This window comes from Emydura macquarii, unplaced genomic scaffold (assembly GCF_026122565.2).
Source record: "Emydura macquarii macquarii isolate MOO-44397 ecotype Brisbane River unplaced genomic scaffold, CSIRO-AGI_Emac_v2 contig_561, whole genome shotgun sequence".
Classification (NCBI taxonomy): Eukaryota; Metazoa; Chordata; order Testudines; family Chelidae; genus Emydura; species Emydura macquarii.
In genome coordinates, this window is record NW_027130698.1 from 13,781,627 (window position 1) to 13,808,640 (window position 27,014).

The 27,014-nt window shown below is 41.6% G+C and overlaps 2 protein-coding genes across 4 annotated transcripts in view; one reads left to right on the forward strand and one right to left on the reverse strand.

The window, feature by feature from the left end:
• LOC137147804 (hepatocyte nuclear factor 4-beta-like) overlaps positions 1–21,025 on the forward strand; it is a 38,750-nt gene extending 17,725 nt beyond the window's left edge. For both annotated transcript variants that reach the window (XM_067540189.1, XM_067540190.1), the window contains 7 exons: positions 9,435–9,541; positions 11,182–11,337; positions 11,962–12,049; positions 14,737–14,889; positions 15,304–15,540; positions 16,214–16,330; positions 18,260–21,025. In XM_067540189.1, the coding sequence (XP_067396290.1) occupies positions 9,435–9,541; positions 11,182–11,337; positions 11,962–12,049; positions 14,737–14,889; positions 15,304–15,540; positions 16,214–16,330; positions 18,260–18,390 (989 nt within the window). In that variant the 3' untranslated portion in view covers positions 18,391–21,025. The remainder of the gene's footprint in view (positions 1–9,434; positions 9,542–11,181; positions 11,338–11,961; positions 12,050–14,736; positions 14,890–15,303; positions 15,541–16,213; positions 16,331–18,259) is intronic.
• A 1,072-nt stretch (positions 21,026–22,097) lies between these two features.
• The window catches only part of ZDHHC7 (zinc finger DHHC-type palmitoyltransferase 7), a 29,171-nt gene continuing 24,254 nt past the window's right edge, over positions 22,098–27,014 (reverse strand). The window contains exons 7-8 of one of the 2 annotated variants that reach the window (XR_010918355.1): positions 24,529–25,417; positions 22,098–24,245 (exon numbers count right to left, since the gene is read on the reverse strand). Coding sequence is in view for 1 of the 2 variants with exons in the window: in XM_067540191.1 (XP_067396292.1) it covers positions 25,241–25,417 (177 nt within the window). In the remaining variant the exon portion in view is untranslated. Of the gene's footprint in view, positions 25,418–27,014 lie in introns of both variants that reach the window. The other variant, XM_067540191.1, reaches the window with a different exon arrangement.

A 27,014-nucleotide genomic window follows, 5' to 3' on the forward strand; every position in this document is an offset into this window, starting at 1 on the left:
GAAAACTCTGGGCTCCCCAGACATCAGCAGAACTCTTTGTCACGTTCGTTATTGTGTAGCTCACAGTTGTGAATCATATCTTTCTCCATGCACACACACACACACACATGCACTTGCTCCAGGACCTCTAATTGGCTTATTGAGATAATTCCAAAAATGGCAACGTTAAATAGGACGTTGACTGTGCTAGAACAATTCATTTGGATGGTTATTAAAAGGGTGTTTTTGCCTAAACTGCTGTGAAAAGTTATGGGTTTGCTGCTGCAGGGGTTGACTCAATGTTGACATTTCTACTTATTGGCTGACATGTGAGTGCACAGTCATGACTCGTGTGTTCTGTTCTCAGTTCTCTCCTGTGTGGCAATGTAGCACGGACAGAAAGGTTTGGGAAATAGGTCTGTTTGTTGCAATTCCACTAAATGGATGACAAACAGAGCGCTATTTATTCAGGAGCCCAATATGTGCAGTGCTTTGCAATCTGCCTGGATTCTGATTGACCAGCATGGTCAATGAGCTGCTGATGGATGAAATGTCCAGGCCGGCTCTATCGATTAAGCTCTCCAGTTCTCTCTTCTGTGTCGGATGGAGAATGTATTTATTTTGAGTTTTGCTTCCCACAGGGAGGGTTGTTCAAACATGCCAGGGCATGTTGTTTGTAGCTATAACAAATTCCCTGTTTGTCTCGTCAGGGACACAATCTTAATCAGGGACCCCTGGCAAGGGTCCTTCTCTCCCTCCTCATTACTGTAAAGTTCTGGTCATACCCTTCCTTTCATCACTCCGCTGCCATCCGAATGTTTACTCTGACTTCTCTGTGTCTGCAGCAGGGATTTCCATTCCCGCCAGCACCGTGTGCAGCAATGGACTCTGAAAGGGTTAAGGTTAGGTTGCAACGCTCTTTTGGATGGGTACGGGGCTGAAGGAAACCCAAATGAGACTACAGCATTGCCCATTGCCCAGCAGCTCCTGAAACACAATCACCAATAGCCCTTTGTTCTTTGGCTGTGGAAAAGAGTTGTCCATTTCACCTATCACCTTCACCCCTGCATTTTAATTGCAGGGTAATAGACCGGGATTAACGAGAGAGGCTAGCAAAGTCTGGGGGGAAGTGAAGTTTTCACAGGCACAGAGTGACAATGTGGGTTCAGATACTGATAACGCACCATATGGAGTCCTTGCCCCACGTCCCTGCTCAGCTGTTAGACTCAGCACAGGTTGGTCTGCTGTCAGTCATGATATTCATCAGGAATGGGGTGGGGCAGACATTTTTCAATCACTGGGCCTGAACTGTGGAATCCCCCCCACCCCGGGCCATCGGAAGCGCATAGTGGGGCCTGGAGGGAATTGCACTTCTCATTGAGGTCAGGAGGTCGGGCTATGACTCATCTGAGGTCTCCCTTCCTTTCTTTTTACATCCGCTCTGCCCTGATGCTTTTCCCATTCCTCTGGCTGGTTGGGAAGTGATTGCAGCGGGTCACATTTATTTTGATGAAAGACTTTTTTGTGAAAAGCATGGCCTTTCAACGACAATGAAAGGTACTCAAGAAAGACTATTCCGCACATTAATGGCAGATCCGGAAATGGAACTCGGGTCTCCTGCTTCCCATTCCTGTGCCTCCGGTATTCTGCTGCCATCTGCGGATAACGCCAAGCATAGATCTCCACAGGCAAATGAGGTTTCTTCATGCTGTCCGCACTGACAGCTACCAGAAAAAGTCTCAGTGGACGTAGACTGGTGACATCCCCTCATGACCCTACTCCTGTGACTTACACAGTGACTTAGTGCATGGGAAGCTGGCGCATGAATCTACAGCACACAAGCTTGCCATGTTCTAGTCGCTGTGTGGACACGGCTACAGGAGTACATCAGCACCCACTCTGCAGCGTTTTGTGTGCTGCAGCACAGCAACTCATAGTACGTCTACACAGCAAAATAAAACCGGCAGCAGTAAGTCCCAGAGGCTTGGTCAACTGACTCTGCCTTGTGCTACAGGGCTAAAAATAGCAGCATGGATGTTCATGCTCAGGCCGGAGCCTGAGCTCCAAGATCCTTCCCCCCTCGCCAGGTTTCAGAGCTTGGGCTCAATCCTAAACCCAAATGTCTACAGTGCCATTTTTAGCCCTGCATTGCAAGCCCTGAAAGGCTGAGTCAGCTGATCAGACTCAGACTCAGACTCGCTGTCACAGGTCTGTTGGTTTTTTTTGCTGTGCAGATGTATCCCAAGTGTGCTGCAGGCTAGCGAGCTGTAGATTCACATCCTGGCTTGGAATGCACTAAGTTGCCCTGTAGGCAAACCCTTAGGATCTCACCCCCCCCGAGAGGACAATTTGATGCAGTTCTAGGTTTTGCCAATATTTATGGCGATACAGACCAAATCGTGTCTTGAGCAACTGTTCAAGGGGCAAGTAAAGCTGTGGTCTTGGAGTGCCTTCGTCTTGCCCTCACTGTTGAACAAAATTCTCCTGGCTGTGGGATACTGTATTCAATCTGGTCTTTAGTACAAGTTTCCCAACTCCAATGTGCTCCTCAGTAAATGCAGATGCCAGGCATGATGGCTCGGGTTGCTTGATCACCCATACGTCTGAGTGCCATCCTTTCGACACCACAGACACATGCAGCATTTTAGCTTGACCTATCCTCTATTTTTACAAGCCTAATAAATATTGCAATACAGTTACCATGTAGCAATAACTTGATTTCATAGTATGTAAAACATTAACTACCTTAGATTGTTATGCCACGGCTCCTTAGCTAGTTCTAGTGATAACACCAAAATCACCTTGAGAAAGTCATTCTGTACCATCCACTTACACTAGAATATAGACCTTATCAGGCTGTGAGGGAAGTGCTGAAATATGTGCCATAAAAGCTATATTAGAAACTTGTGTGAGCTAAACAAGGAACAATTCAGTTCTTTTAAAGGGAGCTAATCAGCATGGGAATATTAATAGTTTTATTTAGTTTTACTGGACCTCTATAAAATAAGCTCTGGGGTTTGGTTATATAGCCCAACCCTCCTCATGTGAGAAATCCTAACTCACATGAGAAGGTCCATTCAACACAACAGGGTTACTTGGGCAAGTGGGCGTTACAGGATCATGCCCCAAGTTTGATTTCTGCAAAAAGTTCCTTACCTCTTTCAGTGTAAAATTCAGCAAGGCGTGTTTCTAGCTGACTTCATGGCTGATTTTCCAAGGCTGTGGATGGTGATATTTCCCCACGCATGCTGCAATCAGTTATGGTTTTTCTTGCTATATCTGTGAAGGGGCAATAACATGTTGAATGTAACCCAAGTATACAGCTGCACTGTTGCAATAAAATTAGAGCTACTAGCTTCCGTGGGTGGTAAGTTAATGGCACGATCCTGCGAACGCTCTTTCATTCAAACCGCCCTATTGAAGGATCAAGCCCTAACCACTGCTCACTCTGCTAATTGTCATATGACACGTGCAGTACAGATTTTATTGACTACTCAGATTGTAAGCTCTCCAGGGCAGGGACCATCTTGCTGCTCTGTGTTTGTACAGCACCTAGCACCGAGGTGCTATAAAAAGTATAACAAATGAAAGCCATGCTTTGAAGCATCTGATCTTCTCAGATTTACCTTTAAATAAGAATAGCCCAGGGTTGTACAGAAATGGTGCCATGCCTCCATGGTAGTCTTTTAAGGAGAAAGGATGGCCCAGTGGTTGGGCGCTGGCTTGGGATGTGGGGGAGTTGGTTCAATTCCCTGCTTTCCCATGGACATCCTGTGTGACCCTGGGCAAGCCACTTCACCTCTCTGGGTCTCAGTCCCTCAGCTGATGGTGATAATAATGTTTCTCTCCCTCCCAAGGGGGTTGTGAAGATAAATGCATTAAAGATTATGAAGCTCTGCAGATGAAAAGCACTATACAAGAAATAGGCATTGAAAAAAAAAAAGATCAATTACTCCCTACGTTACTGAGGGGCCCAGGTCTTAGAAGGGATGTGTACGCACAGTACTTAAGCATTGCACAATATTCCTGTGAATCTTTTGTATGGGAATCATGCAGCGTACTCTATTTTCTTCCTCCCCATGAGAGGAAAGACTTATACTCCATACCTGTCACCCATTAGATTCTGCAGTGAATAGCCTGGTGCTAAACCCATATTCTCTGCCGCCAAATACTGTATTTCTGAAGAAGGGAGATATCAGAAGCTATTTATCCCGTCACTGATTGCCTAGTCTATGCCCGGTCACCCTGTTGGCTCTTAATATAGCTGGGTCAGGAGGGCAGGCAAGTGGTTCTATCTAGAACCCTACGTAGTGCCCAGTCGTCTCTCTGCTGTGATGAAGGACAAATGTACCCGGCTTCCACGTGGCAGTAAGAAGTTGGTGTGAGTGCTGGAACTGCCAGTCTCATGACAAGGCTGGAAAACTGCACTAATAGCAGCCTGTGAAGTCAGTTCTGCTTTTTCCCACAGAGCGGAGGGTCTGGAGGGAGATGCGGTCTCTTTTCTCAGCATAATATTTTCCTTAACATGAATTCACTGTCAGTGAAATATGCCCTGGAGACTGAAGACATCCCTAAAGCATAGGCATGTCGTGGACAGCCTGAGCTTCCTTTCTATCCAAGTACTTAGGCCTGAAATGGACCTCAGCACCTGCAAGGGAGTTCAATCTCCATGTCTATTCAGTTCTGGGTTACGTCCCGAAGATTCCCCCATAAAGGTGCCAGTTGTTTCTCTGCCTAAAATGAAGAAATCCCCACACTCGTTTTATTCAGGCTGCCAGAACAGTCATCAGAGGGTACCAGTGTCTGGTCCCTCTGGCTCAGATCCTCAAAGGTGCCAATGGGAGTTAGGCACCTAAGTACATTTCAAAGGCACTGTAGCTCCTTTCCACTCACCCAATCCGATAGCATGTTCGTCTACAACTAGTTGCTCCTGCACGGTTTGGTATTTTAAGGATATGAGCGGGTTTTTTTAAGCCAAATCTTTTGAAACACCAACCGAAAAGTAAATAAGCCAAGTAGAAAAGCACAAATCTCCCCTTAGACTGAGGAAACATCTTCATGTGTTCTGCTTTTTATTCAAGTGACATCCAGCTTAAAATACTGATGGTTAAATGGATGCTTAGGAGGACATGCCTGGCTACAATATTATTATTTAGTATTTGCATTGCAGTAGCTTCTGGGAGTCCCAAAGAAGCCTGATTGTGCTACCCCCTGTACATACATATGACAAAAAAAGAGCCTGCCCAAAGTTTACAATATAATATAAACTTGCAGCATCCAAGGGGTTAATATATCTTAATAAGAGCTGCGGCAGAACACTCGCTGCTTAGAGTTAAATCTAGTCTGCCCATCTGAGTCATCCCTGTATGTAAGCAAAAGGAGTTTTGATTTCAAACATGTACGTAGGAGAAGGTGGAGATGTACTGTATTATTGGTACATACGCAATCATGCTGTCCCTGAGCTTTAAGAAGCTGTGGATTGAAATCCCACATTGTATTTTGCCAAACCGTATGAACTGCCAGGAAGCTATTGAACCTATCTTCAGGAGCTTTCCGTGAGTGTGATTATTGCGCTGATCATTCTTTGCTGCACTGAGTCCACAGAGTGAGATCAGCAGGGGAAATCGATGCAAAAATTAAAGGTAGCTGTAATTATCAGCAAAGCCACTTGTTAGTCTATTATTTATCTGCTTTCTGTGTGCAGAGGAGGACAGGCATTTTTCACAGCTAGTTGGTCTTTGTAAAGAAGGAAGGAGATGTTTTTTCACCGGCTGTGTTTTTATTCAATAGCCAAATCCCGTACAATTAGACCATTTTATTTTGCAGCGCATCCTGCAAACAAATTGTATCCCAAAGTGCTTAACAAAGTTAAAGGGCAAATAGCTGCTAAATCTGGTTGAGCAGTGGGAAAAAATGTATATGCAAATAATTTATTTCAAAGCCGTTCTTCTCCTCCTCTCCAGTTCAGCTAATGATCTAAAATGATCCCTATGAACCAACTGCAAGAGGGTGAAGATTCTGTTTTGAAAACAAGAATGGCACTTTTCAGCCTGGATCTAGGCTGGCCAAAGGAATTCCATTACATGGAAAACGTTGGTTACGGAATTTGGTTTCCTTCCTCATGGGAATGAAACCGAGCCCTTTTGAAAACGTTTGTGAAAAACATGAGACCCACAGAATAGCCAAATCACCTGGCAAGTGGGAGATCGAAATACATGGTTTTTTAATCTGCAGGCACTGGAACTAGGATCTACCACATCCCAGGATTCCTTTGTGTTGTTTGGCTGCGCTCCTTGTAGGCAGGAGCTCTTCCTGTTACAGAGATTTGGTGCTTGAGCACTATTAAACAATGGGGACCCAAAGCTGTGAGAGTGTGATAATCCAGTGCTATCAGAACTCTCTGTGAACCAAAGAACCCCACCCAAGGCCGGCTGCCTTACTGCTTTCAATTATAAAGCCAGTTATCATTCCAGTCATTTTCTTTTGCAGCAGACTGAGTGGTGTAGAGCCCAGAACTGAAAGGTCAGAGCAGTTTTATCCAGCAGATGCGAGTGGGTTTGTCTGTCTGTCTAGAAAGAAAATCCTGGCAGACGATGTGATGCTTTCTCAACTGCGAAACTTTTGCAAGTTTCTGAAGTTGCTGAATGTCTGACCACTTATGACCTGTGAATTGTTTTCCCTTGTGTTTGAAAGGAATTATGTATCCAAAGGGGAGTTCTGTTGCTGTTATTGATTGGCCACTTTGAAATATTTTAGCAGCCATCATTTGTGTGGGCCTCTCAAACAGAATGTAAGCACATAAGAACGGCCATACTGGGTCAGACCAATGTTCCATCTAGCCCAGTATCCTATCTTCCGACAGTGGCCAGTGCCAGGGGCTTCAGAGGAAATGAATAGAACAGGTCATCATCAAGCAATCCATCCCATTAGCCATTCCCAGCCTCTGGCAAACAGCAATCCCTTCCTATCCTGGCTAATAGCCATTGATGGAGCAGTCCTCCGTGAACTTATCTAGTTCTTTTTTGAACCCCGTTATAGTCTTGGCCTTCACAATATGCTTTGGCAAGGCGTTCCACAGGTTGACTGTGCATTGTGTGAAGAAATACTTCCTGTTTGTTTGTTTTAAACCTGCTACGTATTAATTTCATTTGGTGACCCCTAGTTTTTGTGTTATGAGAAGGAGTAAATAACACTTCCTTTTTTACTTTCTCCACATTGTCATGATTTTATCGACCTCTATCATGTCACCCCCTTCATTGTCTCTTTTCCAAGCCGAAAAGTCCCAGTCTTATTAAGCTCTCCTCATATGGAAGCTTTTCCATACCCCTAATCATTTTAGTTGTCTTTTTATGTACGTTTTTCACTTCCGATATAGCTTTTTTGAGATGGGGCACCCAGACCTGTACCTAGCATTCAAGTTGTGGGTGTACCATGGATTTAGAAAGAGGCAATACGATACTTTCTGTCTTATTATCGATCCCTTTCCTAATGATTCCCAGCATTCTGTTAGCTTTTTTGACTGCCGCTGCACATTGCGTGGATGTTTACAGAAAACTATCCACAATGACTCCAAGATCTCGTTCTTGAGTGGTAACAGCTAACTTTTAGACCCCATCATTTTGTATGTATAGTTGGAATTATGTTTTCCCAGTGTGCATTACTTTGCATTTATCAACATTGAATTTCATCTGCCATTTCATCTGCCAGTCAGCCAGTTTTGTGAGATCCCTTTGTAACTCTTCGCCCTCTGAAATAAATCTTTTCTTTGTTTACTTCCTTAGTTGTGCACGAGCATCCTATTTTGGGTGGATAGCCCATTGATTAGGACTGATCTCTTCTAAGGAACGAGCAGCATCATGAACAAGTCTGCTGGTCTTTTAGAGCGAGGGCTATAGAATCCAAGGCTTCCTTGTCCAGGGATTCTTTAATAAAGTGGTCATAAAGATGATTGCTGCTCTTCCTCAGTACAAAACACTGTACTGCCCTGCTTCTCACTCTGGGGAGAGGATGAAAAAACAAACAACACGTGGCAGAGGTATAGCCACATTTCTTATTGTGCTACTGGAAGAAGCTCAGATGAGCTACGAGCTATGGTGATGAGTGTGAACAAGAACACGTGTAGATTAGAACAGAAATAGAATACCCCTCCATGCGCACATCACACAATGTCTCTTCCAGTGTTGTGAATGTGGCAATATAGTGATGGGGGCACAAACTCTACTGAGAAGTGTGACCACACCATGAGAACCCCAAACAACTTTCTACTCATTTCAGGGTCCAATTAAAAATTATCTTCCCAGACTTTCAAACTTTCCATGATGTTGCTGTATCAAATCTCATGGACTTACAGCCTGATCTACAGCCCACTGAAATCAATTAAACAATTCCCATTGACTTCTTCAGGCTTTGGACAAGGCTTTTAATCTCTCTCTCTGCATGCTCGCTCTGTTCATCTTGCTCCATCCTCTTTTTATAGCCCATCATAGTCTCACCGCTCTTACTTCATGAGCTTCCTCTTCTGCAGCCCTTGGCATCTGGACCTGCCTGCCTCTAGCTCCCCATGTCATCAACTCTTGGCCTCATCTTTTCTCCCTTGCTCTGATTTCCTACCCACTTCTGCTCCAGTTTGTGTGAGGCAATATCTTTTATTGGATCAACTTCTGGTGGTGAGAAAGACAAACGGTTGACTTTGTGAAACACTTTGGAGACAATGGGACCCAGGCAACCAAGGTTCTAGTCTTGGCTCTTTCACTGATTTGTAAGGTGATCTTGGAGAAGTCACATCACCTCTCTATACCTCCATTTTCCCATCCTTGACTATTTTCTATCGTCTATTTAGATTGAGAACTCTTCAGTTGTCTCTTACTATGTGGCTGTATGGCACTTAACTCAATGGAGCTCCACTTTCAATTGGAAACTCTAGGCTCTACCATAATACAAATAATAAATACCACTGGGACTACTCCATGCCAGGATCTATCCATGTGGATTTAGTTGCAGCAGTAGGCCCTGAAACTGAAGGGCATGTTACACATGTGCTCTCCTACAGGTAGGACATACTGAAACACTCAGAGAAGCCATTGCAGCCCATAATCTCTCCTCCCCCCCCCTCCATTGAAATAGTTATTTCAATGTTAGTAACAATTTAAATTATTTTATGCAGTGTTGTGGTAGCTGTGTCAGTCCAGGCTATTAGAGAGACAAGATGGGTGAGATGAATTTTGTTTATTGGACAAATTTCTGTTTGTGGGAGAGTGGTCCAGTAAAAGATATTCGCTCACCCACCGTGTCTCTCTATTTAAATTCTTGACCGTTTTGAATAGTATCTATTTATTGACTCATAAAATGACCAGCAAATTGCGGAGTTCTTGATGATAGCAAATAGCTGCGGTCAGTGATGGCAGGGAAAGGCAATCTAACTCGTAACATGACTGTCATTCTTTCTGTCTTTTAAGCTGTGCAGAATGAACGGGACAGGATTAGCATTCGCCGAAGTAGCTATGAGGACAACGGATCCCTGTCGATCACTGTACTGACCCAGGCTGAGGTTATGGCACAGCAGGTATGAAACACGTTGACAATCATTAGTAGAAGGGTTGATGGCCCCTTCAGACTGCGAACTTGCCAAGATAAGCCGGGCTGAGTCTACTCAGTCCTTGGATGGCATTTCTGTGGAACAACTAATTGCACCAGGAAGCACTATTAATGGTTCTCTCTGGGGTCATTGCTTAGCCTTTTAGCTGGTGACATGCTAATGGAGGCGCCATCTTTCACATGAGATGCAAAACTGAATTCCTGGCAACCTGAAGACATTAACAATCCCATGTCAACTATTGCAAGAGTTGGACAACTAGTGTCAGATCCACAAAGGGATTTAGGCTCCTAACTACATTGGGATCAATTGAAGTTAAATTGCTTGGAAGATCTGGATCCTAGCCTCTGTGTCCTGGCTGCATTACAGCCTGAGCAATTACATTCTACCTACCAATTCCCCCTCGTGGTCCAGGTGGATACGGTAATCTTAGTCACGTCTTATCCTACATTGCTGCATTGCCTTGCTGTCCACCTCATTTGCTGCGTTCCACCCCCGAGGTGGCTGCATTTAAGTGATGCATGAAGACATTCCTAGAGGTACAGCATATAACTTGTTAAGAATTTAGGCTTCCCTCAATATAAATGCAAGATCTGCAAATGTCAGAGCGTCATTAGGGTGGAAAAGCGACTGTAGAAGAGCAAAGAACTAATAAACTGGGATTTAAACCTAACAATCCTAACATCCTCTGCTCGCTCCCTTCTCTTCCTTACCCCACACAACACCTCCAGCACACTCTAAAGTGCAGTTTGATTTAAAAAAAACGACTAAGGCCATTCTTTTAATTTTCAGTACGAACAGTCTTTTTTCTTCCAGATGTATGGTCCGGATTTCCTTTACATATAAAAATGTTTTCATGTATTCAAGAATCGCTGTGTTTGTAACATGCATTAAAGCATGTCACCTTTCAGGGCTGATCTACCGGGCCCATGAGTGCCAGGGCGTGAATCTGAAGTGTGACTTATCAAAGGGCACTTTAGTGCCCTGCAGCACCATGCACAAGCGACAGTACCCTGTGGCAAAACTTGCACACTGTAGATTCACATCCTGGCTTGTGACACACTAACAAGTCCTTTAGTTCACACTGCAGGGCCCATTTGTCACCTCTGAGTCGTCGAAAAGAGTTAGGGAGATTGCTAAATGGGGGTGTTTGTATTTCATAACAAGCTGCTGCTTGGGAGACTAGGTGAGATGATCTTTGGGTCTGCCATTTTAAATGATTGGCAAAGCACCCAGATCCTGTGCGTTTGATCGATAGAAAGAAAATCTGTTTGTAAAATCTGGTAAGTCTGTAATGTAAGATACATGGACAATAAGCTGCTGCAGTCATTACGCCTCTGTTGTGACACAGCACCACCTGGTGGTGACTGCAAACATTCTTGCGTCATTGATACTCAACAAACACACCGTTCTCTGCGAATCATTGTGAAATGTCCAACCTTTTATTTGAGATAAGACAAAACGAATGACTTTAAAAAAACTCTGTGAACACTAAATCCACACTGATATGTAGGAAAGAGTTATTACAGCATACTTGACCAGGTGTTTTGATCAACAAAGCAACACTTGTGCCTGTTCTACATACAAATTGTGTTTTGTTTTTCATTCAGTACTCAGCTCTCAGTCCAGTGCACAATGCCGATCTTGCTATGAAGAAGGTTGCAAACATTAATGATGTGTGCGAGTCCATGAAACAGCAGCTTTTAGCCCTTGTCGAATGGGCAAAATATATTCCAGCATTCTGTGAGCTTCCACTGGATGACCAGGTGAACTGGGACTGGGGTATCATTCACTCAATCCATTTTGTTTAATATGAATTCATAGTCCCTGCCCTTTAATGTGAAACTGGCTGTTATTCAATAGAATTCACCATGGAGAGCAAGAAATTGCTTGCAGGGGAGTCTGTAACAATGAAATCCTGGCCTTTTAAAATTCTAATTAATTAGAAATGATTGCTACCTATGGATGACAAGAAAAATATTGCATTTGCTCAGCTGAGTCAGCATTGAGAATGATGGGTCAAAAGAAGGGTTGTATTTTTTCTCTCGTTATTTGCTGGTAGTAAGATACAATAGCCACTGTTTCCAGGGCAGTATCAAATAAAAGATGTTCTTCTTTGTTCTTGCTTTGCAAAATGGGTTTTGCTTTAATGTTTCATAAATATAATGTTTCTAAAATCTAAAGAGTCAAGATCTAGTTAAGTTAAATGTCAGATTCTGCTCTCAATTACCCCAGGAGTAATTCCATTGACTACAGGGGAGCTATTCCTGATTTACACTGATTTAAATGAGAGCAGAATTTCCCCCCATTCTGTATACATCAATCACTTGACTGTTCCTTTGTCTGCTGTTGAAGGGTAATACTCTCTGTTTCTTCCCTGTAATCTGCAGGTTGCCTTGCTAAGAGCCCACGCAGGAGAACATCTACTCCTGGGAGTTGCTAAACGGTCAATACCATATACAGATTTTCTATTATTAGGTAACAGAATAAAACTCATTCTTGCTTTGAAGTTTGCACAGATTAACGTGCTGGATAATTATTGTGTATCCTACCTATCTTCAATTCCCCCTGCATTCAGCTAGCTAAGATATATTTCACTGCTTATGCTGTACTCTGTTAAATTGTTGCCAGGCTTTTCTCCAGAGGTGGCTGCAATTCCATGGGGGATAAAGTCCTCTCTCTAGACATCTGTTTGTAGATCAAAGAGCTCGGGGAACTTTCTGGATGAGAGAAAATGTATTAATAGGCAAGATCATCATATTTTAGCCAACAAACTGCTGTATTACTAATTTAGGCTGCTAGGAAGACATTTTTCATTATGTGGCTAAGAGAAAAATAAATACAAACTCAAACCATGGCCCCCTGTCATTTTGCAATTGAAGTCACCATATTACATGCAAATCATAGAATCATAGAATCATAGAATATTAGAGTTGGAAGGGACCTCAGGAGGTCATCTAGTCCAACCCCCTGCTCAAAGCAGGACTAACCTCTGCTATATCATCCCAACCAGGGCTTTGTCAAGCCGCAGCTTAAAAACCTCTAAGGATGGAGATTCCACCACCTCCTTAGGTAACCCATTCCAGTGCTTCACCACCCTCCTAGTAAAAAACTTTTTCCTAATGTCCAACCTAGACCTCCCTCCCTGCAACTTGAGACCGTTGCTCCTTGTTCTGTCATCTGCCACCACCGAGAACAGCCTAGCCCCATCCTCCCTAGAACCCCCTTTCAGGTAGTTAAAGGCCGCTATCAAATCCCCCTCACTCTTCTCTTTTGCAGACTAAACAAGCCCAGTTCCCTCAGCCTCTCCTCATAAGTCCTGTGCTCCAGCCCCCTAATCATTTTTGTTGCCCTCCGCTGGACTCTCTCCAACTTCTCCACATCCTTTTTGTATTGGGGGGCCCAAAACTGGACACAATATTCTAAATGCGGCCTCACCAATGCCGAATAGAGGGGAATAATCACTTCCCGTGACCTGCTAGCAATGCCCCTCCTAATGCAGCCCAATATACCATTGGCCTTCTTGCCAATATGCGCCTCCCAGTCCTCTGCTTTTATTGCTTTGCTCGAATGTTGATATTAAGCTACTAGATTTGTGCGTCTCTCCTGGTTTAAATGTAGGCACACTAAGCCTTATAGTGACCCATCTTTGGAACACTGGAAGGCAGACTTCTAATGGGGTTGGAGGAAGAAACCTGCATGCGTTGCTCTGTGTTAGGTTTATACCTCTGAGTAGCTAATTCATAGATTCCACGGCCAGAATGGACCACAGTGGTCATCTAGTCTGACCTCTTGTATAACACAGGCCATAGAACTTCCCCAGGCTAAATTGCTAGAGCAGATTTTTTAGAAAAGCATCCAATCTTGATTTAAAAACTGTCAGTGATGGAGACTCCATCATAACCCTTGATAAATTGTTCCAGTGGTTAATAACTCTCACTTAAATATTTATGCCTTATTTCCAGTCTAAATTTGTCTGACTTTAACTTCCAGCCATTGGATTGTGCTATACCTTTCTCTGCTAGATTGAAGAGTCCAGTATTAAATATTTGTTTCCCATGTAAAGACTGTAATCAAGTCACCCCTTAAAATTCAGGGCCTTATCTCTGCATCCCAAGGAAAAATCCATCGGACTAAGGGTGAGAAAATCTCCACGAGGTTCTCTGTGAGGTGTTTTCTTCCCAATGGTCCATTGAGGGGGGACAAACAGGTCACAAGACTGGTTCCCTGGCCCCAGATATTGCCAGGATCTGCACAGATACTGAAGGATCAGCAGGAGGCCAGGACTCTGTGCCTCTGTACCCAACCTACACTGCCTTAACAAGAAAGCCACGCTGATAAGACATTTGCTGTCAGCAACGGCCATAAGTCCCCTCTTTAAGGAGGATCGTTATTGCTCAGGGCTGTCCCGTACTGTTGGGGAATCTCCACAGAGCCAGTGGAGAGATGATATGCATCCTCTCGGCCCCACAGACCTCCCACTGCATGGAGCCCCAGACTCATGGATAGCTTGGTACTGGCTCAGGGAAGGGGAGAAATACTGCAGAGATAACAGATCACGCCTTATCTCCAGACAAGGTGAAGAGACTCATGCATGGCTCTTGTGGGCCTTGAGTTTTAGTCCAAAGTATTTGCATGGGAGTTGGAAAATTAAAATGTTTTACTTAGAGACAGCCTGTAAATGTTACCTCTGCTCATGGGTATCGAATGTCCACAGTTCTATGAAGCTATCTGCACACTGCAAAGGGAAGGGTGATTGCAGCACGTGTCCGCTTAAATCTAGCTAGCATGAGTAACAAGAGCAGCATAGAGATGGTGGCACCTTTTTCAGCACAGGCCAGCAAACAGCATTCAAGTCCTCTAAAGGTCCCTGGGCATGTACTCTGGTTGCTAACATGTGTCATCACGTCTACACTGCTATTGTTACCTTGTGCAACTGCATGTACAAATTGGGTAATTAAGCACCCAAATGCATCTAAGTAGATATTTGTCTGTGTAGATTCTGAATTTGAACACAAAATTGCACGGGCAAGTTATACACGCAATCCCGTGTTGCATTCTGAAGATATGGCTGACGGCGTGTGACAAAATGGGTGATCTGGTAATGCCCCGTGTCTGAAGAGCTGGTGTAAATGGCTGAAACAGATGTTTTTTCATCTCCACAGGAAATGATTTCATCATTCCTATGCACTGCCCAGAACTGGAAATCGCTCGAGTAGCCATCCGAATCCTGGATGAGCTGGTAAAGCCCTTACGCGACATCCAGGTTGATGAGAATGAGTATGCTTGCCTTAAAGCAATCATATTCTTTGACCCAGGTAAGAGTCTCTCCGGTTTACCAAACCTCTATCATCTGTGGCAGATCCTGGGATTCCAAGAGAAGAATTGTGATAGAAATAAAAGGGCATGTGAGTGGGTGGAGTGAGAGGTCAGGTCTGAGAAGAGACAATGTATCGTTCATGGCATTTCTTGAAAATACCAGTATTGTTGATCCTCCTATTTTCTTACCATTCCCTTTTGACATTGTTCTGCTCTCGATGGGACGTGAACTTGGACAGGTTAACATTGAGCTGCCATGTTACTCTGGGGACGTTCCAACTTCTATTCTAAAGGAGAAAAATTAAAAAAAAAAAAAAAAAGTCTCTTGCAATTGCATTTAATCTTTTCTTCTCGAGTCTGGATGACTGACAGACGTGTTCCAGCTTGTGTAAGTGTCTCTGTCTATCTCCCAGACTGTAAAGGCCTGAGCGAGCCTGGGAAGGTGAAGAACATGAGATTCCAGGTGCAGGTCAACCTGGAGGATTACATAAATGACCGGCAGTACGACTCTCGAGGGCGATTCAGTGACATCCTCCTCCTGCTGCCACCTCTCCAGAGCATCACCTGGCAGATGATAGAACAAGTCCAGTTCATGAAACTCTTTGGCGTGGCGAGGATTGACAGTTTGCTGCAAGAAATGCTTCTGGGAGGTAAGAACCCACTGAGACCCTCTTTCTTACCTACATGCCTTCAAAAGCATGTGTGTTTCAAAGCCCTTAACCACAGCACTAGCACCACTGCCATGCTGTATTGGAACTTTTCAGATTGATCAAATCAAAGATGCTTTAGAGCCAGATCATCCGTTGATGTAAATTTTCACAGCTGTACTGACGTTAGAGCGATGGCGATTGATACCAGCTGAGGATCTGACCTTTTTTCATTAGCGCACGGATGGAACATCCCAAACTGACCCCTCACCCCATCTTCAAGGGTATTAAATTTTACCTTAAGACAAAGTAAATTGTAACCTGGTGAGAGCATCATCTTCAGGGCTGAGCTGGGGGCACCTACAAATAGCATGGTTAGTCACGGCCATGTATTAGTGGCCAAAGGGCTTGAGCTTGAAGCAGCGGAAAAGTCAAGCTTTTATATAACGAAGGTGACAGTGGCAAAGTTGGAAATGATGGGGTGCCCCAGGAGAGCAGTAGGAGGGGACGCGGGGGATTGAGGAAATTGGTGATACATCTCCTGTTCATCCCATCTATGAGCAATTCTTCCACTCCCTGTAAAAACATGAGACCCCTCTGGTCGTAGTGATGCATCTTCTGGTTTTTCGTTTAAGAACTACGGGGAGAATGACTTCTTTTTCATGCTCCTATACAGGAACCACTATTGATGTACAGTACCAATCAGGACCTTCCAACCTCAACCTGCAACCTCTGCCAGGACATGTAGTTTTACCAAACAACATGAGTTCTGTGATTCACCCAGTTCCAGACCGTAGGTGTCCAGCTTTATGCTTTTGGCAGGCATCTTGCGGGGACTGGGGAGGAAGCTGCTGGGCCTATAAATGTAGTTTGGTTTATTTCAGCATCACGCTTTGGGGGTAAATGGGACCTGTCGTGTCTCAGATCCAGGAGGAGAGAAAATAGAGCTCTAAACCTCAGTATCCTGCCTTAGTTTTTAGCCAGGCAAAACTGCCACTGAAGTTAATGGGAGTCTCACACCCTAGATATAGATCCAAGGTGCACTGGGTACATCTCACTGTGCCCTACTATAACAATTCCACTTACAATTTTTGTTTATCTCACACATTCAAAAATCACGAGTCACCCCCGACTCTGCCCTCCAAATCATGACATTTTAAAAATTCCCAGGTTCTTTTCGCATTCTAATTTTTTAACTTTCCACTGACGCAGTTCCCAGGTTTCCTCTGCAATCATGAGGGCAAGAAACTTACTTTTTATAAATGAAAGCTGAACCCAGGAGCAGGGATTTAAAACAAAACACCCCCCACCCCAAATAGCACAAGACCCAATAAAAATCCAGGGCACTGGCAACACTATTTTATATGAGCAAAGGTAGAAGTGTAAAAATTAAGAAGGTGGCGTGCACAGCAACCAGTACTGCATGTTTCATTACATGTGAAGTAAATTATCAGCAAAATAGAAATGATACCATTCAACCTGCACGAAAGGTCAAGGCCAGTGGGCATAGAATCTTTAAAGCTTCCACGAAACTTTTTTTGAAGTTTTTTAAGGAAGCCCATTATTACTAGGCACCTGATTTTATTATTCCTTTCATGGTTGCGTAAGGCTGGCATTCACTGTATTTGCAGATGGGCCTAATTCTGTCCCTCTTCCAACAACATGGCCTGCAACTTGATAGAAATGTTGTGGACAAGCAGCCACCTCCCCCGTCACACAAACCACCTCTTCCACTCATGGTCACATATCGTCTTCTAGCAACTATAGCAAATGTGCGCTTGGAAAAGGAATTAGGAATAATGTGCACAAGGTAGTTTAGCTGTTAAAGTGCATCAACAATTGAGCTAAGACACAACTAGGAGAGCCAGCACCATGTGACCAGTCAGCACTCTGCAGCCCACCAGTGGTTGACAAAGCCCAGTACGAGATCCGCTTCTCTCATGAGAGATCAGTACTTTGAAGAGGAGAAACGTTTCCCCAACTATTATTTATAAGACAATGTGGTGCCTTGCTTAGTGAAACGTCTAATAATCCACCTGCCACCAAGTCCCTGATCACAACGTGAAAGGGGGAAGAGACTTGCATTCAGAACAGAATAAAACCCCATTTTTGTACCACCTGCCCTCCAGGTGTTTTGCGGTGAGTTGAGAGAGTTGGGTTCAGTTCTTCATTCTGTCAGATTGGGTGAGACCCTGGACGAGTCATTTAGACTCTGGGTGGCTGCTCCCCATCTGTGCAACGGGGATGATGAGACTTACCTCCCTTGTGGAGCGTGTTGCGATCTGTTGCTGAAGAACGCTCTAGAAGAACTAATTATTAAAATGAGGCTGTTAGCACTTCCCTTGCTTACAGAGGTATTGAGAGAATAAACATGTTAAAGGTGATGAGGTGCTCAGATACTTAGGAACTTATATGGTCCGCATTACCAAAGAAAGTCACTTCCTCAGTAAAATTATCTAAGTACAAAACCTATTAGAACATTGTTATGAAAAAGGTGTTAGCCTGTTGAGGCTTTTTTTAAAAAGGTAGAACTATTATTTCATAGAGATAACCCAAGACAGCCAAGAAATTACTCCATTTAGTGCTGTTCATGAATTTGCATCCACACCACCGTCTTGAATCCTGAGACTCTACTTTGGTGTCTCTAACCAGATACTATGCTTTTTAAAAAAAGTCATCTCCCACTATGTTTTAATTCTTTGTTTATTTTTCTCCCTTGAAGCATCTCCAGAAACTTCCCTTCCTTCTCCTTCTACCAGCACAGGAAGCGAAGACTACAAACTAGGCCCAGCGCCAGAGGCTGTTGTGAAAATACTGCCTCAGACCATTGTACCTAAGCAAGAGATTTTATAAGGGTCAGAAGAAAGAAGCCCACAGCAACACCCAGTCTCCCTGTGTAAAGTTAAACCATCCCTGCTTTCTGCCATGGCGATGCACAACACTTGCCTGCTTATAATGAGATCTCATGATGACACCCTTACCTGCCAGTGATTAAAATGGGACAGTCGTTAGACTGTGGCTCATCCATATTCTCTCTATATCATCACCCTCTTTACTGGAGCAGCCTGGACTTCAAGCTGTTGTTCATTTTAGAAGAACCAAGACTAAGCTGGCTGGAGCAGGGACTTTTTAATTCATGCACTTAGCAAAGTGGGGCCCTGACTAGAGAAATATAAATAAGTATCTTGTATAGCTATTGTTGATTGCTAATGAGCATGCTATACCTCAGATTGGCAGTATGAGAAAGTCCATTTCTATTACAAGTTGAAGTATACTCCCATCATTCCCGCTGTCAGTCAAGCTAAATGTAGAAAGCCTGTCTGAAGCATAGATTGGAGGTGCTCTTCATAACCCCCGGTAGATTATGACTTCCTTATTCCATCCAGGCTGGGTATTGTACAAAATTTGTATGCTGTTATTTACTAACATATAATGCCATTGATTATAGACCCTAAATTTAGACTAACCCATGGTTAGGCGTGTCACGGCTTTAAGAATTCTGTTATACTTTAATAGCTGAAACCCCTATTTGATCTGTGATAAAAGTCCAGGTAAGTGTTCTTTATTCTGATTCTAATGTAAGCTTGATATACTATGCAGAAGGCAGTATTTTGTGCATATATATGGAACTCAGCTTTAAGTGAAGCTACAGCAGAACCCTGTTTATCTGATCTAATTGGGAGCAGGACCAGATTGGATAATCAAAAATCCAGATTTATCTGGCGACTACAGAAGAGATTGCCCCCTTCTGGACCTGAAGGTGGTTGTCCGGTTAACATAGAGAACCAAAAAATGGAGTGTCAGATAAATGGGGTGCTAATGGAAGCATAGAAGAAATGCAATACAGTTGGTCTTTTATAAATCTAATGTGTTGGTAGAAGATGCTAGATAGATCTGATCATAATGACATTGTAGGTAATTCTTAGGAACAATGCAACTGCTAGTAAACTTCAGGACCCATCTTAGAAAAGCAAATTGAGAAAATAGGCTTGCCAAAATATTTTCTTGTACTATGCATGGGCAAGCATGTTGCTTAAAACCATATCTGGAAAAAAGTGACAGTCTTAAAATGTGAAGACACAGCATGTAGATGTAGTTTTGCTGTAGCTGCATCGGGCAGACACTATGAAAGCATTTTTTTTTTTAAACTTCACAGCCCTGAATTATCCAGACTTTTAAAAAGCAGCTCTCCCATAGATTTGTAAATGAACTATATATTTTGAAAAAATGTTATTCTGTGCTTTTATATCCTGAGGTGTCACTGTACTTAATGTGTAATTCCGAAGTTAACCAAGCTCTAAATCAAATGAAGTTATACAACAAAAAGTATTGTTAAAAAGCAGTCAACCACCACCTTAGTGGGCTGCATAAATTGATCAACAGTACATTAAAGGCAACTAACCACAATCCTTTTTTTGTTTTGTTTCGGTTTTTTACATAGACAAGAGTTCACTGCACCTTTAACGTGCTTTTGAAGGAATAGAAATAGGCTCACAGTTGGAAAGAATGAAAATACTGGTGTCTTCCCAGAGCAGCTATTTCCCCCACTCTAATAATTTGTGAGTCATTCCTAGTGCCGCATAAAAACTGGATACTTAAGCGTTGAATCTGAGCTCTGAACACACTTTGTAATATACAGTATACTTCATTCGTTCCTCGAATGTGCACTCTGTGAAATTGGCCTAGATGCCATTACGTTAGAAAAATATTTTGATTTTAGCAGCTCCATCTAGAGAACAAGTTTATGTGCATCAACAACCAACCTTTAAAAGTGTATTATGCACAAACATAGCATTACGTACTTCCATTCCCCTCCCCCATCATGTATCGCTAATGAATGCAGTGTAGCTATATATACATCTATCAAGTGAGCAAATTTCATTCTTTGAATATTGTTTAATATGGTAATATATTAACAAAGCTCATATGGAAGGGTTGCATATTCTGATTTGCTTGTTTTTTGTGAATCATTTTCGTATCAAGTTGCTCAAGTTTCTGCACTGATTTTCCTAAGCATATGCTTCCTCTAAAGATTTTCACCCAAAGCATATAAAGGTTAGAAAAACAAACTGATATTGGTAAGCATGAAAGTAATATATACCAACCTGTTTAATTGGACATAGCCACAAAGCCAGGCTAAAGCATATAAGCACTGTGTAGTTAGCACTTAATGGCTCAACAGGTTAGGGGAAAATATTTTGCTACAGCAACATATTGATATTTGATCTTGTAAATACATTTAAACAAGATATCACATTAAATCTTTTTTGCAAATTGGTTTTGGTAGCATTTCAAAACTAAAAAGTTTGTGTTCTTATCTGTAAAAAAGACGACTGCTCAGGATTGGAATTATTTTTCAGAGCACAGACCTTTCCAAGAAAATCACTAATATATCTGTGAAGGTGTTTTCAAATATGCTTTGGAAGTTATTATATCATCTATTGTATCAGATTTCTGGATTTATTTATTTTTTTTAAATAAAAGGTGCAAGAATGAATTTTGAAACCTTTTAATACTTCGACAGCATGCCTATTGCTTTATCAAAGCAAACGTATATCCTCGAAAGCAAAGTGTCACCTCTACCTCCTTTAATAAATGTGTTTTATTTATATGTACTTTACATAACAGATCTTAGTATGCGGAAAAATATTCAGGAATAGCCTTGAGTACACTCACTACATACTCTATTATAGAACCAAGGGCAACTACTGAAATTCAGTCCACAGTAAGATTTCACTTTTATTAATTATGCATCTCTGTGTGATGGCTACCATCCACATTGTTATTTTGGTACTAAACACTGTTGCAATACAAATTACACTGATTTGCTACTGTAGGACAGCTGGAAAACGCTGCGAGGACTGCCGCTAGCAACACATATTTCTATAAGAAATTCAGAACATAACCAGAAGGCAATCCCTGAATGTAAATATTTCAACCAAAGACACATTTTCAAAATAAACAAGCCCAGAAGCAGCACCATCCTTTGTATATCATATTCAATTTTCACTGCAAAGAAGTTTAATTGCCACTTGAGTCCCATGGCAACATACAGAATGCAAAAACATGGATGCAGAATAGGTATTTGTCAAGATGTTTCTTGGGTTCTTAAACAGAAAGGGAAGTTTGAAGTGTTCTTTAGTTAAACAGCACAAAGGCAGAAACCTGCTTCAAATGTATAGAAAGAATGGACCCCAAGTATATTGGGGCCCTCAGCAGAGAGCTATTTGGTTTCTCCCACACCCACCAAAATGGGTCCCTCATCTCTTTGCCTTCCTCAGGTGACTCATCATCTCTCCACCTCCTCTTCCTCTACACTTTCCTTCCATAAGACAGAAAACTTTTCTTCTTGCTGGCCAGCTTCCCAGTCCTGATGCTAGTGTTTGGGATCGGTCATCTGCAACACACCGTAGACAGCTTCTTGGGAACTGCAGAATACCGCTATTTGCCTGAAATGATGTACCCTATGCAGCTGTTGATACAGAATACATCTATCCCACTCCCCCCTATTTCGGGGGGGAGGGATGGGGAGCAGGATGGGAGGGTGGGGATGGATGGACAAATAAACTGGCGACATCTGAGGACAAGTTAGTTTTTAGTCTGCTGTTTGAGAGTCAGTTGCAGTTTGGTATCTTACTTTCCCATCCTGACTTGTGGAAAGGAAGTATGCTAAGGTGAGCAATATTTCAATGTGCCAATTTGCGCAGTCATTAATGAAAATGGATTTTTAATCCCAGATGAAGTTTCAGGACATATTACGAAGTACTAGTGAACAGACAGCAGTGAACACCTTTTCCAACCCAGTATACTTTGAGAGCTGAGAATATGCATCAATCTTTACACAGAAGTACAACTTACAAAAATGCACAAAATATCATTCCCTAAGTATCCCTCACTATTTAAAGTTATGCACCGTGACCACCCCCAGCCATACCTCTGTCACTTACCTTAAATCTTCAGTTGTATGCATTGTATGGCTAAGGAAGAGGGAAGGTTACATTTTATCAAGAAATATGGATTACTATAACTATATGATCTTAATTATCTTAATATCTAAACACTACCTAAACAAATATAGGAGGTGTTTTACGGAAATGAAATCTCCTGAAGGGAAGAGTTCAGTAAGGAGTATCTGACTTTGTGGGGGTGGGAGGAGCTTGTTCTATATTCATTGACAGCCACTGTTTTATAGGTGGCTGTTACCTAACTAATACTAGCCGCCGCAGCTTCTCCCTTTGATTGCCAACAGAGTGCCCATGAAGCTGAACAATAACAGTTTGGGCATTTTACTGAGGCCTTTAAAATGGGCTGTGTTCTTAAGTATGACATAGGGTCAATTGTTATTTAATGTGTGTTTGAGGTCAGACTGAATTATAACAGTAGGTCCCTTCTGGTTTTGTAATCTAGAAAATTTTGCACATGCACTTAGAAATTCAGTTAGTGTATATGTAAATCTAAAAGCCCGAGAAACATAGTCCCTGACCTAAAAAGCTGATAGTCCAATTAAACATAGGTAATGATAATGACAGATAGTGGAAGTTAATTAACTTTAAGACTTATTCATTACTTTATTTTTACACTAAAAAGTTACAATGTAACAAGGGTTTGAAAAGCCATGTAAACTTGATTTCTCTCACATGCATGCACACATGCACGCACACCCCCACACGCAAAATCAAAGGCTCAAAGATATCAAAGGCTTTAAATGATATTTTCTGATTTTCATCACTATATTTTATTAAACAATAGACATACTAAAAGCCTCATGACAAAGCCAGATACATTTTTTCTCCAATATTTATGAAGGATGTTGAACTGAATATTCAAAGCTTCTTGTCAAACTCCCAACCTTTCCCCTCATTTACATGATACATGTATTTTTGTTCATCTATCTGTGTCCAACTGGCAATTCTCAGTATTAAATACCTACTCCCTAAGCATTGTGTACATCTTCCTAAGTATTGCACAGTTTTGTTCACTGGACCATGGTATACTGGATCCCTTAGTAAATTCACATATACTAGGATGTAAATGTGATGAAGAGTCAGCATGATTAAAAATTAAGATTCCACAAAGAGTTGCACAGAAATGGAGAAACAAGTCACCAAGAAAAGAAAGCGTATTTTCAGTCTGTGAATGTAAACTTACTAATGGAAGATCCTTGAGAATGTCATACTGGTTGAGGTGGGATAAGATTGTTGATGCTGCTGGCAAAGCAAAAACAAAAACTGGACAACTTTAAGGCAAGTCCCAGAACAGGGAGCTGTTTACTTTCCAGGCACAGTTTCAAGCTATGCACCAAGGCTCCTGTTTTATCCTTTGTGCTGTGGATAATTCAAAGAGAACTAAGTAATGGTAAATACAAAAATTCTTCTATCTGTAGTGTTTAGATAATCCATTTTCAGCTATGTTTCATTACACTTGCAGATCTATGAACACAACTACTGTTCTATGTCAGGCCCACAAAAAGCAGTTATATTTCTACACTGATCATTCCTTTTGTTTTCAAGCAGTTTTGGTTGAAAAATGGTTACATGGAAAATTTTCCCTAATTATACACATTTTCCCTTTTACACTTCGATTTCTTGTACCTGCACAAAGGAGGCTGAGATTACATTCACTAATTCTGACGCAAGTCTCCCTCCTTTCAGTGATGGCTCTGTTTTAGCAACTGGTGAACTGTACCAATTTCTGAGCACATGTAAAATCTGTACAATAAAAAACAAACAAAAGGGCCTTAGGACCTTACAAGAATGATTGTTCTTTGGGTCAGTTATACCAAACTGCAATACATTCATTTTTAATCCTACAGGAGGATCTAGTCACTGGTCCCTCTTTTCCCTGCACATAGGACTAAATGCCATCCTCAGATACCCAAGCACGAGTTCCTTTAAAGTCAATATACCATGAATTGAAGACAAGTATAGGAGGGCAGAATTTGACCCAGAGCCGAAATTAAAAATATTTGATGACTGCACATTTAGAACTTACCTAAATGCCATTTAAGATGAATACTGCCAAATACAAGCCATGCTATTGTGAATCACGGAAGACATTTGGCAGGGCTGGAGTGGTGCATCTGACATATTTATGTTACCACGTGCACAAGTCCTAATTATTAGCTTGCAAGGATTGCATGTTTGAAGTGGGACGTAACAGTACAAATTTGTCTAGGACAAATGAAAACATAAATTAAATTAAAGGATTGAATAAACCATTATTCTCTGAAAACTAATGGATTTAGAAGGCTTTATAGTTACTATAAAGCCAAACCCATGGTGGTGTAATACAACAACCTCAACAGCTTGGTGCCATTTAAAATTGGCTTCCAACATAAATATTTGATCTCATGATTGACAACTGCACCTCAGCACATAATTTTATAAAACGCACAGATAATTCCCAAAACATTTATCAAATAAAAAGGGTTTAACAAAAATTCATAATTAATCCCATTAAATAAATTACAGTAGTATGACGACATTTTGGCTTCTTTCTTTTGTTATCCTGCTGTAAGATCATCACAGCATCCAGTTTACGTTTCTGAAAGTTAATGAGATGTCTGTGACTATAAAACTCTGCTTGCTACAAGCAAATGTCTTGTTTGTTGCAGTTCGTCACAGATTATACGTAGATAGCTTTTTCTGGCCCCAAATAAATATTTATATAGTATTTTTGCAAGTTCCAGTATGATTAGGCAGGCTCACACAGAAAACTCAGGTCCCCCTTTCTTTGCTCTCAGCAGAAGTTGCCTGATTCGAAATCCTGCAAAAGGATTGATCCACAGGAGTGAAGGTTGGCCCCCAAAGACAGATTTCATCCCTTCCCAGCGTAGCCTCCTCTCCCATGTTGGCTTTTCACTTTTCAGCCTTTCAATCTCCTGCACACAAATTAAAAAGATAGTTATACACTTTAGAGCCAGCAGGTTGTACAATTTATTTAAATCAATAAGTGGGAAACCTTAATTTAAATAATCAATTTTAATCGTGTTTTCATTCATACTTTATTTTTCTAAAGAAAGTTACTAACTAATGAAAATCAACCTATTAAAACATGTTATTGGCAACTAAATTTAGTTCTGACACTAAATTTGGTGTTCTTTTTGCTAAGCAGGATAAACAATATCTATACATATTTATTTAAAGTTATATGGCTTAACTTATCTATATTCAGATTACGGTGAATGATGCATTTCTTATTTATTAGATGATTCATTTTTTACTTGTAATTTGTACCAAGTTCAATTAAAAATGCACAAAACAGCAGTACTTTTTTTATTAAATAAAAATACCTTAAGTGCTGGATACATGAGGGAAAAAAAACCCACTTTTTGAATTTAAAACTGATTTATTTTAAAAGGAAGTATAATCTTAAATTAATGAATTGAAATGATTATTTCTGGTCACCATGTCCTTCAAGATTTTAGAACTCATCCTCTCACAACCGAGTTCTTATTCATAGATTGGAAGAGGAAACAAGCTTTCCTGATTTGTCAACTCCTGGCTGGTTTCTTAACTTCAGTTCTGAACCAGTCACTGGTCTGAACTAGTTGAATAAACTGAAATAAAGAAAATATTCCCTTTATACTTGCAGACCAGGCTACTGCTTTAGCCAATTTAGTACTCCAACAAACTCTGGTTTCAAGTGCTTAGCTAGTGACTTCCACCAATTCTGTAGTCTGACTTTCTTTAAAACTTGGAAGCAAATATGTATTGCTTCATTTTTTAAAAATTTAATTCAAATGATTAATAGATCATAAGACGTTCAGGCATTAACATGTTTATCATAATTTCAAATTTAAAGTACAGTGTACTTCTATATTAAGGGGTACAAGTGAAGACGCTGTTAGCCAAGACTAGCAAGGAATAAGTGTCTTGCATTTCTCTCCAGCTAACCTCTAATGCTGAACAGAAGACCAGCATCATGATCTCCAGAAACAACTCTATCCAGTTCATAGACTCAGACTTTAAGGTCAAAAAGGACCATTATGATCATCTAGTCTGATCTCCTGCACAATGCAAGCCACAGAACCTCATCCACCGACTCCTGTAATAGACCCCTAATCTATGACTGAGTTACTGAAGTCCTCAAATAATGGTTTAAAAAGACTTCACGGTACAGAGAATCCACCAGGAGGTGATCCGTGCCCCATGCTGCAGAGGAAGGCGAAAAACCCCCAGGGCTTCTCCCCACTATTGGACGGTCAGAATTACGGACCTCACAGGACATTTTCCTGTCCCTATGCAAAGAAAGAAGTGGAGATCTAAATTAGAAATAGTGACAGACCCTGCACATCAATGCAGTCAGACACCAAACTTATGTGTATGAAACAAACTAGTGCTATTTCTTTCTGAGGAAGAAATCCAATTGACTCCTTCAGCTGTGGGGGGTGGGTGGGAATGCAGCACTATTTAAGCATTTAAAGCTTGCGGAATACATTGCATATTTATTAAATATTTTTCTGCAACAGTATTTCA